Raw genomic sequence first — 17,481 nt, forward strand, 5'->3', positions numbered from 1 at the left:
ACCGATTGTACATCTAATACGCTGGTTGAATACCTTCCATCTATCACAACATGATCTATTTGGTTTCTCGTGTTTTGATCGGGTAACAGCCATGTGGCGTGTGAATCCTTCGATGTTGGAATTTGGTGCTGCTAATTACCACGTTCTTTGCCGCCGTATAAAAAGTATAAATATTTTTGATCGTCTTGACATTTTAAGTCGATCTAGCCTTGTCTGTCCGGCTGTGGAAATCACGACAGTTATCGAACGCACAAAGCTAACCGCTCGAAATTTTGCACAGATATTTTCTATCTATGTACAAATGGGCCTTATCGCCTTTGATTTGGATATAATTCCCATATAAAGCGTATTGAGCGAACATTCTGCACAGGTACTTCGCATTGATGTAGGTCATTGGGGATTGCGAATGGGCCATATCGATTAAGATTTAGAAATAGTTCCCATATAAAGTGGTTCTTCGATTTGACTTCTTGAGTCCCTATAAGCCCTAATTGTTATCCGATTGGGCTGAAATTTTGCACGCAGTGTTTTGTTATGACTTCCCACATACATGATTAGTATTGTCCAAATCGGTTTATAATTTATATAGCTTCCATATAAACCTATTTCCCTATATCTCCATGTTCGTATGTTCCCAAGATTCATCCCGGACGAACTTATCTCTTATCCCATGGCTGCCGGTTGTACGTACCGGTTTGACCCCATTGAATCCTTCATCGGCAAGGCCTGCCGCCTCGGTGTACAACACACTGCTACAACAACAACTATTTATTTGTTACTTGTTTAACACCAGCGCCATCTTGAGGCTATATTCACAACGTTTCTAGAATGTACTTATACTACTCCGAACTACTTATACTGTACTACTTCTAAGGGTTAGTTGGCTTTTGTGCGAATGGTGGCTAGCTTTTCGCCCTCTGTTGGCTACTTTTACTGGATGTAAAAGATAGATATCTCAAATTAAAGCCAACCAGACCCGTTACTTTTCGTACGTCACAAATTCCACTTCATTCTGATTTCATTATAATCCCTGCAATAATTTTTTTGCCCAAATATCAATTATTTGTTGAAATATGCAAAGATATCGCTGACAGCATACGTTGAGATGACATAAAAAAAAACGGAAAAAGTCATAACTACAGATTACACAAAAATGGCGACTTGCATAACAATGAACACTGGCAACACCAGCTATATATACAACGCCATTCCCAACAACGCTATTGTATCCATACAACATACATGCATGTTTTCCAATAACCACAACAATAACAACATCAAAAGTTGTATCGTCTTAGGATATGGTATTGCTTCGCTTGGTGCTCTCAGGTATGTATGCCCCATGCATATTTGGTTGGGTAACCCATCGTGTACGTCTGCGCACATCCAATGCTCCCACGCCTTCAAGAGATGTTAAAAACGCAATGAGTGCAAAACATATGCCGCTAAATTCGCCTCAAACGTAGAGATCAAGTCGCTGGCACTGTGCATTGCTTGAACGTGGAGCAGAAGCAGTAGTCTACATGGGTACAATACAATAGTCACTACCAAGAAAGATGGTGTTGGAGGGTAACAACAAGTAATGCGCTGCTGATAAGCGGGGGAGTTGGGGGCTGCATTCAAACAAAATGTTCAACAAATGGCTGTCAGCCATAAAAGTCCAAGGAGACGCACGAATGGATAAACGAACAACGAAAGATTGAATGTGCGTGGGGATGCAACAAAAGTATTCATGTCAATGGTTATGCAGAGGTAGACTTTTGGAGTTTAGGTCGCTCTTAAACAATCTCAACATTCGATTTCGATATATTGGGTTGCCCAAAAAGTAATTGCGGATTTTTCATATAGTCGGCGTTAACAAATTTTTTCAACGGCTTGTGACTCTGTAATTGCATTCTTTCTTCTGTCAGTTATCAGCTGTTACTTTTAGCTTGCTTTAGAAAAAAAGTGTAAAAAAAGTATATTTGATTAAAGTTCATTCTAAGTTTCATTAAAAATGCATTTACTTTCTTTTAAAAAATCCGCAATTACTTTTTGGGCAACCATAATTCACAACACTGGACTGCATGAGTCCATTCTAGAACTGTGTCATATATGTCATTCTAGATAAAGCCCTCATGTGAACCAAACTCCAGATTTGATTTCTTGAGGGTTATGAAGGCAATTAGCGTTTTCTACAGCTATTCCTGCTGCATGTGGAGGCCAACGTTGCGTAGAGGTTAGCATGTCCGCCGTTGACCCTGGACGCTTGGGTTCGAATCCTGGTTTAGTGAAGTATCATACCATTTGTTGTGGTAGACTTGTAAGTTTCTCCAAAAAGACGCGTTCCACTGCGGGACGCCGTTCAGAATCGGCTATAAAAAGGGGGTCCCTTATCATTGAGCAAAAATTTGAACTTGAGGATCATGAAGATAATTAGCGTTTTCGACAGCTATTTCTGCTGTATGTGGAGGCCACCGTAGTGAAGAGGTTAACATGTTCGCCGATGACCTTGAACGCTTGGGTTCGAATCCAGGTGAGGTATTATACCATCTGTTATGGCAGTCATGTGAAAGTTTCCCCACAAAAACGTGCCACACTGCGGCACGCCGTTCAGTATCGGCTATAAAAAGGGGGCCCTTATCATTGAACTTAAATTTGAATAGGCTATCAGTGATATGTGAGATGTTTGCCCCTGTTCCTGTTTATGGAGAAATTTGCATTTGCTTGTGGATCCACTATTCCATTGGCGAACTTCGGCCAATATACGAGGGTTGAGGGCGAATTTCTTTTCTGCTTTTTGTGAGACCCAGGTGCGTGAGGATTCAGATCCACAGAGTTTTCACATCCCTGGGTATCACACTCTGTCTCTTTTTATTTCGCACAGAGGCCTCGTAATATATGTACGTAATGATGTAGTGTTCCAAAGACGATAACAGCTGGACTTACAGGATCCTGAATTTAACTCCCTTTGGGTTAAAATCGGAATTGGAACACATTTACTGCACTTCGGCACGTTGGACTGAGCTCAATGGATTCTTTCAGCATTTTAATTGAAAATTATGTTTTCTAGTTGAAGATATGAATGTTACTGCTGAAATCATTGAGAGGATAATTTTAAATGGAATGAGGACATTTATTCCAGTTAAGACTATAACGGCTAAATCAGACGACAAAAGTTGGTTTTACCAGACTTGCAGGGATTCAGGAACTGGCGCTTGCATAAAAATGCCAATACTGAACTACTGCGGCAAGATTTTTGTGTGCCAAAGTGCTTAGGTGCGAAAAATTTCTTTACGGACAGCGTCTACGTACTAAAGTGCTTGCTTCTACACGAGGAAGAAAGAGCTTTTGGTTGTTCGCGAAAAGGGTAAAGGGTAGTTTTTCATCTATCCCAACTCTTGTTAAGGATGATCAAACGTTCACTGACCCGGTTGAGAAGGCTTAACTGTTGGCTGATATATTTGCAGGGAACTTTGCCCTGCCGGATAGTAATCAATCGAAAATGTGTATGGCGTCATGCCCCAGATATTTTTCCGAACTCGTGGAGTTAAAAGGGTTCTTGAGAATCTAGACGTTAATATATCCCCGGGACCGGATGACATATCAACACTTGTCTTGTGCAAGAGTTTTTTGACGCTTGCTGGTCCACTACGCAACCTTTTCAACCTTGCCTACCGTGCGGGAGTCTTCCCGGCGCGTTAGAAAGGTGAGGCGAACAACCCTGCGATTTACCGGCCAGTTGCGATATGTTCCGCTCTCTCCAAGGTTATGGAGAGCATGGTTAATCTCCATCTTGTAAGGTATTTAGAGTCTAATGGCGCTCTATGCGACAGTATGGGTTTTGCAGAAAACGCTCTACGGGCGACCTCATGGGATTTGGTGAGAGTTAGGTTGTGGCTCTGGATATTTCCAAGGAATTTGATAGAGTCTGACACTGTGCACTACTATCAAAGCTTGTCGCATTTGGTGTCGGTAATGGCTTCGTTCGATTTATTTCGAGCTTTCTCAGAGATAGGACTATACGAGTTGTTATAGATGGGTTCTCATCCAATGTATAAAAATTGACCGCAGATGTACCCCAGGCTTCTGTTCTCTCTCCTTCTCTTTTTCTTATTTTCATCAACGATCTGTTGAGTTAGATATCGAATCCGATCTACCCATTTGAGGATGATAATAATCTCTGTCATTCGTACTCATTCGGCCATAGGCCAAGTCTTCGAGAGATTGAGGACAAGAGGCGGATTATAGACGATACACTCTGTCAGGATTTGCTGGCCATTTCTGAGTGGGTTCGAATGAATCGAGTAGATTTCATTCGAACCCACGGAAGACTCAGTGTAGTGTACTATCATCTGTGTCTATCAATGGTATAAATGTTTAGCAATCAGAAGCTTTTGATGTTCTGGTCATAATAGAACCGTTGAAAATACCCTTGGCCTAAATATGTATTTGAAGGGTCGAAAGAAGCATTCAAGTGTTTAGGCTTCCTTAAACGGTGTAAGAATTACTTCACTCCTTCTGATCTTCTTTACATTTAAACCACTTTCATAAGGCCGAAAATGGAGTACAACTTTCATATATGGGCTGGAGCTTCAAAATCATCCCTGGAGCTACTGGACCGTGTACAGAGGAGAGCAATGGTGTTGATTGAACATCGTCGCAATGTGGGTTGTTTAACGCTGTTCTATCGGTACTTTCATGGTGTGTGTTCGTCGTCTTATTTGTAATGTGAGGATGTTTGTCAGAGATACTAAACAGGAACTCACACCCGTTTGTAATTGACTGGCCAGCGGAACTGGACAATGCATTACAGAGAGAATTCTTATTCGCCCTAACCGTTCGTATGTGGAATCGACTTTTTTCCACCCACTATGACATCCAGAGATTTAAGACTAACACCACATCCTTTTCGCAGACACTACATCCTTTTTCCCCCTCCAATTTCTAATTTCCATTCGCCAACGCAATGCACTGCATTCATATGGGACATCCCCTGCGTGTTGGTTGATAGAAAAAAAGTGTCTCCTTAAAGACCCAATTTCCCAATTCAAAATTTGAGTCTATATTGGTATTCTCGAAATGCTTCTCTCCTTACTCATATATATCGATATTGTCATAGTATAATCAAGTCTCCAGAATTGAGTTTGCTTCCATGGATTTGGATATACCTTTTTTAAACTTTTTATATAATACTTCCTTTTAAAGACTTTTAAAGTGTACATGCACATATTGGCAACATCGCCAACCGCATAGCAATCGATGAGGAAACATGCGGGCAGGGTACACGCAATCGAACATTCGTACCAATTCATCTCCTCCATTCAGATAAGTCAAGTCATGGCATGGCCAACGAGGTTACATGCCAACAAGGCTCAAGGGCCAACCAGGTATTAAAACATGGTCCAAACACTGACACTGACAACTACTCAAGCAACAGCAACAACAACAGCAACATCACAAGTATCAAAACGCTATGGCAAAACAAAAAATTGCAACAAAACGTGCAAAGATTTTCAAAAAACGATAAAACACCAATAATGCTTTAAATCCCCTCCTCACACAGAGGGATTGAGTTTGGCAGACATTTATTCCAGCAGACGCTTGAGCGGACGAATGAGGCGATGTAGGAGAACTGAAATCGCAGAAACTGAAAACAAATCAGCGTCAACACAGCTAGACCCATAATGTGAGCACCATTGGAGGGAGTTGATGCAGCAGCATCCGCATCAGCTATCTCCACATCGGGCAACAACTACGAATGAACTTGAAGCACAGCATGATGTTTTGTGGGCCCTGACGCCATTTTTGGCGGTTTTGGTTTTATTTGATGCAGCTGCAATGCTCACTCGAATCTGCGCCAATAATGATGGAGCTGATTGTGATGCACAGTGGAGGAGATATATGCGACTGTGCGCAAATTTCGATGGCTTGCTCATTTTCATAGGCTTAAGAAGTCAGAGTAATGAAATCAAATCCTAGAGATCCATATTATTTCATATCAGTTGGATAAAAACTTAGTTATAACGGCTGTAATGTGCTTCAGAAACTAGCTAAACGTGATCCTCGCACTATACAAGTTGGGTGATGGGTTTACTGCATCGCTTATAGATGTTCGATTTGAACTGGGCCTATTCTGGTACATTTTTTTGTTTGCTTAGTCTTAACAAGTTTTACTGAAATCCTAGGGTCAGAACTCTGGATGATATAGGGCTTTAAGACCTTAAGCCTATTAACCTTACTCCACACCTACTAAATGAAGCGTAAAGTGGATATTATGGTAAGGAGTGGGATGGATGCTAAGGGAGTTGCTCAAGTACAAACAGCACATCTATGTTAAAGGTAGGTCAGTGGGGATTGCCCATACGTGGTGGGATTGAGGAGTCCTTCAATCCAAAAACGTACACATTGGCAGTGTTTATTGACATTGAGGGGGTTTATCCAATTCTTCGTACAGTACCTGAGGACTATGTCCCAGAAACTGGATAAGCCACATGTTAAGGAATTGATGGGTGAGATGTGAACCTCATAGCGATGTGAGATAGGGTATTGCAGGCAGTGAATGAAGCCGAGGTCTCTTTGTCGACGAATCTTGCACGGAGTCTAGCTTTGATACGCTCGAGTTAATGGCTGCAATGAACTTTCCTGAGTGCTCAGACTTGGTCGGATGGTCGATGTATACGGGTTATATCGATATCCCTCTGACACAACCCATTGCCGAGTCACTGCATTTGGTTGAGGAAAGGAAGAATTCGTTCGAATACTACAAGTCGACGGGACCGAATGGTGTACTGCCCACTATGTTGTAAAGGGCAGGATCGTTTGCCGTACGTCTCCTTCAGGCTATTTTTAGAAGTTGCGTTTTGTAGGTCCGCCGGCCGGCTGGATGGCCTGCTGAGTGGGTTGGAAAGGTTTTCATTCCGAAGGCGGGGAAACCGAGCATTCCCCAGCCTAAGGTCAATCAGTTTTTCATTCTCCATCTTTAAAGCCCTGGAGAGACCATTTGACTCTTGTATTAGGATCCTTCACTGATATGGTGCTCAGCATTCATATACTAAGGGTCGGTCGATTGACCGTGCAATTCATAATGTGACGTAGGAGGATATGCTTATTTCTTCACCACGGTGGCTTCGAGAGGGTTAACGAAATGTCACATATCTGGGCCAGACCGAACGAATTCTATAGGTAGCACAGGGCGCTCTCTAAGGGTGCTAGAAGGGATACGGAACTTGGTCGGAGTCTATCTGTGTTACGCTCAAGTGCAACGGCTGCAACGCACTTCCCTGGGTGTAAAGACTTTGTAGGAGGATCGATGTACCTGGATGGTGTCGATGTACCCGGGTATATATATTGCCGAGTCACTGCAATTGATTGAGGACACTATAACACAAGGAAAGGTAGTCTGAGCGGTGAATTTGTTTGAACCCTACAGGTTTGGGAGCTGAGTTTTGCTGGTCTACCGGCCGCTTTAAAGGCTCGCTGACTGGGTTGGGGAGATTTTCATTCCTTAGGCGGGGAAACCGAGCTGACTTCACTTTGGCGGCCTCCTTGACTAAAAATGTAAAAAAACATATGGCGTTTTGTTAGATACGATGCTGAATGACGGGATTATAGTTACTAGAGGAACTCCGGCAGGAGAGGTTTTATTCCCTCTTTTGTAGCTACAAATGGGATTCTCAAGTCTTTCAAGAAGGAAGAAGGAGAGGATGAAGGGTTTAGCTAACGCCGATGACGTTATGATTATGATTGGAACCTCGTTCAGGGAGTTTTTAGGAAGCTGTCTGGATGGACGAAACCCAAAGGGTTTGGCATTAACCCCAGAAAGACTGAATGGGTACTATTCACCTGCAGGCGAAAGTTGAGAGAGATGGGATATAGCTGCCGCATCTCCAGAGGCCAAGTTCTGGCATGGTTCTAGACCAGATGTAAAGCTGAAGAATAAACGTCCAGATAAGAGTCAAAAGGGAACTGAATTCGCTCTACTCTCGTTAAGAAAGCTCTTAACTTGAGAAACTCCGAAAGAGGTTCAATTTCCTCTTTTGTGGCTTCTGGTTATCAATGGAATTCACAGGTCATTCGAGAAAGTGAGGGTGAAGGTCATAGCAAACGCGGTTGACGTCATCATCATAGTGGGTGAGAGGGGTTTTATTCCTTCTTTTGAGGCTTCTGGTTACCAATGGAATTCAAAGGACCATCGAAAAGGAGAGTGAAGGTTTTTGCTAACGCCGATGGTGGGAATCTCGTATAGGGAGCTTCTACGAAGCTATCTGGAGCCAACGGGCTTGGTAAAACCCCAGAAAGACTAAGTGTCTACTATCCACCTGGAGAAGAAAGCTGAAAAAGATCGGATAGAGTTGCCGTTTTCTCCAGAGGCCAAGTTCCTGGGCGTGGTTCTTGACCAGAGATTAAGCTGGAGATGAAACTGTGACGAAAGGGTTAAATCGGAACTGAATGCAATCTACTCTCGATAAGAAAGTTTGTAACTGGAGGAAGCCCGGAAGGAGGAGTTTTAATCCCACTTTTGCAACTTCTGGTTATCAATTGGATTCTCAGGTCTTTCAAGAAGAAGAGGATAAAGGTTTTGCTAAAGTGGATGACGTCGTCATCATGTTGGATGATATGAATCGACCTTCTCTACTAATAGGGACCTTGTTCAGGGAGCTTTTAGAAAGCTGTCTAGATGGGCGAAAGCCATCGAGCTTGGGATTAACCCCAGAAAGGCTGAGTTGATAATTTTCTTTAGGGAGTGAAAGCTAAGTGTTTTCAGTGGCCCTGTTCAGGTTTGGGTGGAACTGTCTTTTTATGTGGAGGCAAAGTTTCTGGGCGTGGTTCTTGACCAGAGATTAAGCTCAAGAAGGTAAAACGAGGAAACGAAGGTAAAACTGTTGCAACTTGATAGGAAGCAGATGGAGGCTAAGGCTGCGGACTGGGAACAGCAGCCGACTCCAACCTATGGATGTCTGGTTTAGTATCGGTCTAGGGACTAGCCCTCTTCAGCATGATTGAGAAGTAACTGGGTACCTGACCTATAATGCTATGAGAGAGGTGCTGAATGCCATGCTTGATCCTGAGTAGCTGTATTTTGGGTATGTGGCATAATCGCCCTAAGACTAAAGGAGTTTGTAATATGGCGCCCCTCAAACTTGTATTCCGCAGTGGAATGGCGATTTTGAGTGGTGATATGCTTTATGTGGCGCGACGGATTATTTACCAGGGGGATTCTTCCTTGCAGACGGATAAGACGTCGTTTATTCGAAAAAAAAAAATCTCTGGGCTGCGAATACTCCACCTTTTCAGATATCTTCTTTATACACGGCTGGGTCTAAATTAGATGGGGGAACCCGGGGGTATTGCGTTTCTTTGAAACAGGGTATCATATACGCTTCTGGACGGGTGTTCCATCGTTCAGGTAGAGGTCTTCGCAGTCCTGAAGGCACTGGGGACGATTTCTATGAAGAAGCGGCTGCCCGATTGAAGTGTCACAATATACGTGGAGAGTCCGTATATTGTGAGAGTCCAATGCCAGTGGCTATGGTCGAGTCTGTTTAGAAAATGCAATGAGCTTTTGCGAACTATGGGGAAGGTTGCAAGGCTCTGCTGGGTCTTGGGCCATCTGCCCTAATGGGGAACGAGACAGCGGACTAGCTGGCCAGTTATGAATAAGGTAGAGCTACAGTTGCAGAGAGCCCTCCCCTTATCAAGCTTCTTTGTAGGATTGGGCTGGTGGTGTGGATTACAGAGTATATGGTCAAGCTTTTCGCGAAACAGGACGTCACTTAATCTGGGAAGCATGATCTCTGGAGTTTTGTAGCGGCTAAAACTGGTAGATGCATTCACTTTAATTTGTAGCCTAATGCATTGCTAAGCTTTATATATCCTCTACCAGGGACGTTGCCAGGATTGGCTCAGGCGCGATAGTCACGCCCCTTGCTACATCCATGCCCTCCACCAAAGGATGGGGTTATATTAACGTATTGTACTTCCCGTCTGAAAATGTTGATATTAAACCTTACGGATGTTTTGTCAAAGTTTAGACACAGTTTTAAGGCAGATCTCCAGATAAGACTTCTTGAGTCCCTAGAGAGCTCAATTATTGGTTGATTATCGATTTGGCTAAAATTTGGAATTTAAATTAAAACTATTTAAAAGCAGAGTATGAATCTTGGGGCCAAATGTCAGGCGGCCTGGCCCTCATCGTCTTCGGTTAATGTTTTGAATAAAGGATCGCAATATGTTTGGCTTGACAACTCTAAATTCTTTTAGGGTATTGCCCTGCTTCATAACTTGGAATTTTTTACTGTCCAGATTAAGATCCAGAAATTATTCCACAGTATAATTACCCTGTTGGAGCTGCGGAAATGTTTGAGATATTTAAACATTTCAGGATTTTCGCGGGGTTTTGCATACAAGCTGAACATTGTCTTCTGGTGACAAATGCAGTCACTCTTTCTTCCGGAGAGTTTATAATTCCGTGTAAAAGATGTCGCACCGCCCACTGTGCCTGAGTAGATGTTAAGTTCGCATGGCGCATAAAGCGGAACAAAAGCTTTCGATTATTCCATTCGCATTGAATTGCTGATGTTCTGATAACAGCCAAGGAACGAATGAGCACCAACTCCACCAACGTGATCTCCACCGCCACCAACACCACCACCACCACCATCAGCACCACTGACAACTCCAACAACAATGAAAACATGGCAAACGAGACCATTAATAATGTTTTGAACTCATGTACCATGATGGAGCCCATGTACCCATTCCTATTGGTTTCAAGTGCCGCAGACATTAGCTAGGGATGCTGTATTGTGGGGGGCTATGCATACGATTGAAAGCCAAACATGGCATTGTGTACACCTCATCCGCAATGGACCCAACAACCAACCAACCATCCACGTTCACATTCAGACAATTCACATCAATCACGCCAATCTTAACACCAAGCAAAACTCTTGAAAACTGCAGATTCGAACAGCAACAAAAGCTAGGCGATTTTTCAATGCGATTTTCCTTTTTTTTTTTAGGATCTTCTCACCCACCCCCACACCCTGGTCTGCATAAATGTATAGGAGAAAATGACTGAACGAGTGGATGGGCGAACAAGCGTCATTGCTTTTTGAAATCGAGATTCGAATTCACGATTTGTCGGCACATTTAAAATTGCTATGGAAGTACGCTTGACTCTATTTGGAGTGCTGTTGTAGAACTTCGATTCGGACTTCATGCTGTAGGTAATTCAAGGGATTTTTTTTTTAAAGAATTTAAAATCATTTGTTCTCACCGGAGGGGAGATGGTATGGAGGGTTATGTGACATCGATTTTGGTACGTTTTAAAAGGGCTGAGGGATTTATTTTTTCCAAGCCCCATGTTAGTGATTGAGGATATAGAAATTGAAGAAGAAACATATGGGTATTTTTCACATTTTTATACCCTCCACCATAGGATATGGATATACCAATTTCGTCATTCTGTTCGTCACTCTTCGAAATATTCCTCCAAAACCCCATTAGGTATATATATTCTTGATCGTCATGACATTTTAAGTCGAACCAGCCATGTCCGACCGTCTGTCCGTCCGTCTGTCTTTCGAACGCACGCAAACTTACGAAGGAGTAAAGCTAGCCGCTTGAAATTTTGCAAAAATACTTTTTATTAGTGTAGGTCGGTTGGGATTGTAAATGGGCTATATCGGTCCACGTTTTGATAAAGCTGCCATATAAACCGATTTGGGATCTTTACTTCTTGAGCCTCTACAGGGAGCAATTCCTATCCGATTTGGATGAAATATTGCATGACGTGTTTTGTTATGACTTCCAACAACTGTATTAAGAATGGTTCAAATCGGTCCATAACCTGATATAGCTGCCATATAAACCGATATGGGGTCTTGACTTCTTGAGCTACTAGAGTGCGCAATTCTTATCCGATTGGGATGAATTTTTGCACGACGTGTTTTGTTATGATATCCAACAACTGTGCTGAGTATGGTTCAAATCGGTCCATAACCTGATATAGCTGCCATATAAACCGATCTGGGGTCTTGACTTCTTGAGCCTCTACAGGGAGCAATTCCTATCCGATTTGGCTGAAATATTGCATGACGTGTTTTGTTATGACTTCCAACAACTGTATTAAGAATGGTTGAAATTGGTCTATAACCTGATATAGCTGCCATATAAGCCGATCTGGGGTCTTGACTTCTTGAGCCTATAGGGGACGCAATTATTATCCGATTTGGCTGAAATTTTGCAAGAAATGTATTGTTATGACTTTCAACAACTGTGCTAAGAATAGTCTAAATCGGTCCATAACCTGATATAGCTGTCATATAAACCGATCTTGGGTCTTGACTTCTTGAGCCTCTAGAGGGCGCAATTCTTATCCTATTTGGCTGAAATTTTGCATGACGTATTTTATTCTTACTTTCAACAACTGTCTCAAATAAGGTTCAAATCGGTTCATAACCTGATATAGCTGCCATATAAACCGATATTGGGTCTTGACTTCTTGAGCCTCTAGAGTGCGCAATTCTTATCCGATTGGAATGAAATTTTGAACGTAGTATTTTATTTTGATGTGCCAAGTATGGTTCAAATCGGTCCATAACCTGATATAGCTGTCATATAAACAGATCTGGGGACTTAACTTCTTGAGCTTTTAGAGGGCGCAATTCCTATCCGATTTGGCTGAAATTTTGCAAGACGGATTTTATTCTTACTTTCAACAACTGTGTCAAATAAGGTTCAAATCGGTTCATAACCTGATATAGCTGCCATATATACCGATCTTGTATCTTGACTTCTTGAGCCTCTAGAGGTCACAATTATTATCCGATTTGCCTGAAACGGATACGACGGATCTTCTCATGTTCATCAATATACGTGTTTATTATGGTCTGAATCAATCTATAGCCTGATACGGCTCCCATATAAATCGATCTCTCTGTTTTACTTCTTGAGCCCCAAAGGGCGCAATTCTTATTCGAATTGGCTGACATTTTACACAGGCCTCCGACATATAGTTTAAATGTGATCCAAACCGGATCATATCTTGATATCGCTCTAATAGCAGAGCAAATCTTTTCTGTTATCTTTTTTTGTTTGCCTAAGAAGAGATGCCGGAAAAACAACTCGACAAATGCGATCCATGGTGAAGGGTATATAAGATTCGGCCCGGAGTGCACTCATTGATATGAGAGAAGTATTCCCTGTTCTTTAATAGAATGTTCATGGGAATTAGTTAGTTGGTATATGAATGAACCTTTTTGTCAAATTTAAAGAAGATCTGTATGTGTATTCATTTTATTTTCATTTATATGGCAATGTTCTCTTGACAGTTTCCTGAATATAGTTTTTGTGCACCATATTTTCGGTTGGTGGTTTTAAATAAAAAAACACCTTTATTTAATTAAACAAAGTAATTATTCAAATATTTGCAATGCATTTGTTGTGGGAATTCAGACAGACATATGGGGCTTGGAGCTCTTGTAGGTTTTTTTTTCTATAAAAAGAAGGTATGGCCTGGTCGCGTGGTAATAGTTTCAGCCATCATTGTAAGGATGTGAAATGCCTGCCTGGGGTTTTTATGCACGCCTGCAACATTCTGACATGCAATGTGAAAATTCTTGGACAAAAAACACCTCCTATTTCAAATGTTATGTAAAACAACACTCTTGCCTAGACTATTCATGAATATGTTATGAAGAAAAGCGAGAAAATGAAATAAAGCCATGGGCAGGAAACAAAAAAGAAAAGGACTGTTAACCTAAAGGAATATATGAAAGATATATGACTGTCAGTCAGGTAAATAAAGTACTTAGGATAGGCTCGGCTATAGTGTACATCTGAAATCAGACAGTTGTTGGCCATTGTGATACCACCTTAGCTACAGACCGAAGTCTGTAATGAGAATCGAACCCAAGACCACTGTTGAAGTTAGTCAAGCTCTCGACCAACTCAGCTACCACTAACATTTCATCATTTTTTTGAAAACATATAAGTTTTTTGAGTTTTTTTGAACCATATTAAGTATGATTCAAATCCGTCCATAATCTCATATAGCTGTCATAAAACGATCTTGAATCTTAACTTCTTGAGCACATAGAGCGCGCAATTCTCATCCGATTTGGCTGAAATTTTGCATAAGGTGTTTTGTTATGACTATCAATAACTGTGCTATGTTTGGCGCAAATCGGTACATTACCTGATATAGCTGCCATATAAACCGATCTGGGATCTTGACTTCTTGAGCCTTTAGAGGAAGCAATTGTCATCCGATTTGGAAGAAATTTTGTACAACGGCTTGTCTCAAGACCTTCAACATACGTGTCTAATATGGTCTGAATCGATCAATAGCTTGATACAGGTCCCATATAAACCGATCTCCCGATTTTGCTTCTTGAGCCCCTACAAGGCGCAATTCCTATCCGAATGGACTGAGATATTACAAAATGACTTCACATTGTTCAGCATTCATTTATGGTCCGAATCGGACTATAACTTGTTTATTTTAAGCTTTTTTATATACGGTTTCAATGCAAAACACAACAACATTTTTTTTAAGAATATATTTTGAAATTTATTTTACATCCTCTTAGCATTAGATTCCCCTTAAGGATTTTAGGGAATATCATGCTATTTACATCACCAGAGAAATGTATGACCATCCAGAGCACATAAATATCGAGTGCAGGGAGAAAAGAGTGGAGTAACCACATTTGCCACACCGAAACCTCAAACTGTCCATCAACTTGCGGTTTCGTTCATTTCGTTTAGTGGTTTGTGCAATCAACCATCAAAATATCGTTGGAAAGGAATTAAACCACAACAAAAACAATGTTTGGGAAAATTGCCAGGAAAGCGAGAAGCGATATTGCAAATACAGTGTTTTCCAAACGAAAGAAAATTGGATCAAATAACAAGTAAAAGCGTGTTAAATTCGGCCGGGCCGAATCTTATATACCCTCCACCATGGATAGCATTTCTCGAGTTCTATGAGCGGTATCTCTTTTAAGGCAAACAAAGAATATTGAATAAAAACTGTTATGCTATTGGAGCTATATCAAGTTATAGTCCGATTCGGACCATAAATGAATGCTGAAAATTGTAGAAGTCATTGTGTAATATTTCAGTTCATTCGGATAAGAATTGCGCCTTGTAGGGGCTCAAGAAGCTAAATCGGGAGATAGGTTTATATGGGAGCTGTATCAAGCTATCGATTCACACCATATTAGACACGTATGTTGCAGGTCATGAGAGAAGCCCTTGTACAAAATTTCTGTCAAATCGGATGAGAATTGCGCCCTCTACAGGCTCAAGAAGTTAATATGCCAGATCGGTTTATATGGCAGCCGATCTGGCAGCATTAGGAGGGGAAAACCACCGCTGAAATTTTTTTCTGATGGTCTCGCCAGGATTCGAACCCAGGCGTTCAGCGTCATAGGCGGACATGCTATCCTCTGCCCTACGGTGGCATCCAATATGCCGCTATATCAAAACATGGACCGATTTCAACCATACTTAGCACAGTTGTTGGAAGTAATACCGGAACACCGCGTGCAAAATATCAGTCAAATCGAATGGGAATTGAACCCTCTAGAGGCTCAAGAAGTCAAGACCCCAGATAGGTTTATATGACAGCTATATCAGGTTATGGACCGATTTCAACCTTACCTAGCACAATCGTTGGAAATCATAAAAACACATCATGCAAAATTTCAGCCAAATCGAAAAAAATTTCGCCATCTAGTGGCTCAAAAAGTCAAGCTCCAAGATCGGTTTATACGGCAGCTATATCAAAACATGGACCGATATGGCCAATTTAAAATCCCAACCGACCTACACAAAAAATTATTTGTGCTAAATTACAATCGGCAAGCTTTACTCCATCGAAAGTTAGCGTGCTTTCGACAGACAGACGGACGGACGGACGTGGCTAGATCGGCTTAAAATGTCATGAGGATCAAGATTATATACTTTGGGGGGTCTAAGACGAATATTTCGAGGAGTTGCAAACAGAATGACGAAATTAGTATACCCCCATCCCTATGGTGGAGAGTATAGAAACCCATTAAGTTCTGCCGTGCCGAAACTTACATCTTAAGGTGTACACTAATTAGCTCATCATTTATGTTGGGACCACCATGGCTAGAGATGGGCGATGGGTAAATAACCAAAGTGTATTTACCTGGTAAATTGGGTAAATACCCGGGTATTTATCCAATTATACCCAAAAACTCGGTATTTATAGTTTTACAGATATTTTGGGTATAAAAATATTTTCCAAACAATTTTTGATGATTTCGTATTCTTTGTATATAAACCTGATCTCATAAACTTAGATTTTAGTTACATATAGCCTCTATATAGACCGATCTCCAGACTTAAAGTCTTGATTCAATAAATTGGTAATTTTTCATCCGATTTCGATGAAATTTGGCACATTGAGTTCTGGTAGGCCCTTACCCATTTCTGTGGAGTGTGGTTTAGAACGGACTATATCTGGATATAGTTGCCCTTAGACCGACCGCCCGATATCCCGATATATGGAAATGAAGCCATAAAAGATCCATTTTATACCGGAATTCGACGAAATTTGACACAGTGTGTTCTGGTAGACCCATACCCATTCCTGTCAAATGTGGTCCAGATCGGACCATATTTAGATATAGCTGCCATATAGACCGATCTCCCGACATAGTGTAATGAGCCTATAAAAGGAGCTTTTTTCATCCGATTTCAATAAAATTTGGCACAGCGAGTTCTGATACCCCTCTTAAGCTTTTTGTTGAATATCGTCAAGTTCAGACCATATTTGGATATAGCTGCCATATAGACCGACCTGACGATATAAAGTATTGAGCCCATAAAAGAAACATTTTTTATTCGATTTGGATGAAATTTGAAACAGTGTGTTTTGGTTCCCCTCTAAACCTTTTTGTCGAATATCGTCCAGATCGGACCATATTTGGATATATCTGCCCTATAGGCCCGATATGGATTATTGAGCTCATAAAAGGAGCATTACTGATGAATTTTATAGAAAGGCAGGCAGAGATGTAGATATAGCTGCCATATATGTAAATCGCCCCATTTTAACTCCAAGAGCCACTGCAAGCGCATTTTTTTACCAATCTTGCCAACATTTTACACAACTCTTTCCTCGACGACTACCACATTATCGGAGAAGTTTGCTCGAAATCGGTTTAGAAGTAGATAAAGCTCCCATATATATGTTCGTCAGATTTTGAGTAATTTGCAATGGTGTTGTAATTTGTGAACCGTAGTTATTATACCTTCCACCATAGGATGGGGGTATACTAATTTCGTCATTCTGTTTGTAACTCCTCGAAATATTCGTCTAAGACTTCATAAAGTATATATATTCTTGATCGTCATGACATTTTAAGTCGATCTAGCCATGTCCGTCCGTTCGTCTGTTCGTCCGTCCGTCTGTCTGTCCGTCCGTCTGTCCGTCCGTCCGTTCGTCTGTTCGTCCGTCCG

The 17,481-nt window shown here is 41.4% G+C and overlaps 1 protein-coding gene across 1 annotated transcript; it reads left to right on the forward strand.

Moving 5' to 3' along the window:
* The first annotated feature begins 1,153 nt into the window (after positions 1-1,153).
* On the forward strand, positions 1,154-10,775 carry LOC131997956 (putative uncharacterized protein DDB_G0286901). Its single transcript, XM_059369856.1, has 3 exons — positions 1,154-1,329; positions 5,198-5,442; positions 10,573-10,775. The coding sequence occupies exons 1-3, from the start codon at positions 1,154-1,156 to the stop codon at positions 10,773-10,775; spliced, it is 624 nt and encodes a 207-aa protein (XP_059225839.1).
* The last annotated feature ends 6,706 nt before the right edge of the window (positions 10,776-17,481 follow it).

The sequence above is a fragment of the Stomoxys calcitrans genome, chromosome 5 (assembly GCF_963082655.1).
Source record: "Stomoxys calcitrans chromosome 5, idStoCalc2.1, whole genome shotgun sequence".
Lineage (NCBI taxonomy): Eukaryota > Metazoa > Arthropoda > Insecta > Diptera > Muscidae > Stomoxys > Stomoxys calcitrans.

Coding starts and splice junctions, on each gene's coding strand:
- LOC131997956 (XM_059369856.1), top strand. CDS start 1,154: ATGGCGACTTGCATAACAATGAACACTGGCAACACCAGCTATATATAC. Junction 1,330..5,197: donor GCTTCGCTTGGTGCTCTCAG/GTATGTATGCCC, acceptor AGACTTTTAAAG/TGTACATGCACATATTGGCA. Junction 5,443..10,572: donor CAACAACAGCAACATCACAA/GTATCAAAACGC, acceptor TTCTGATAACAG/CCAAGGAACGAATGAGCACC.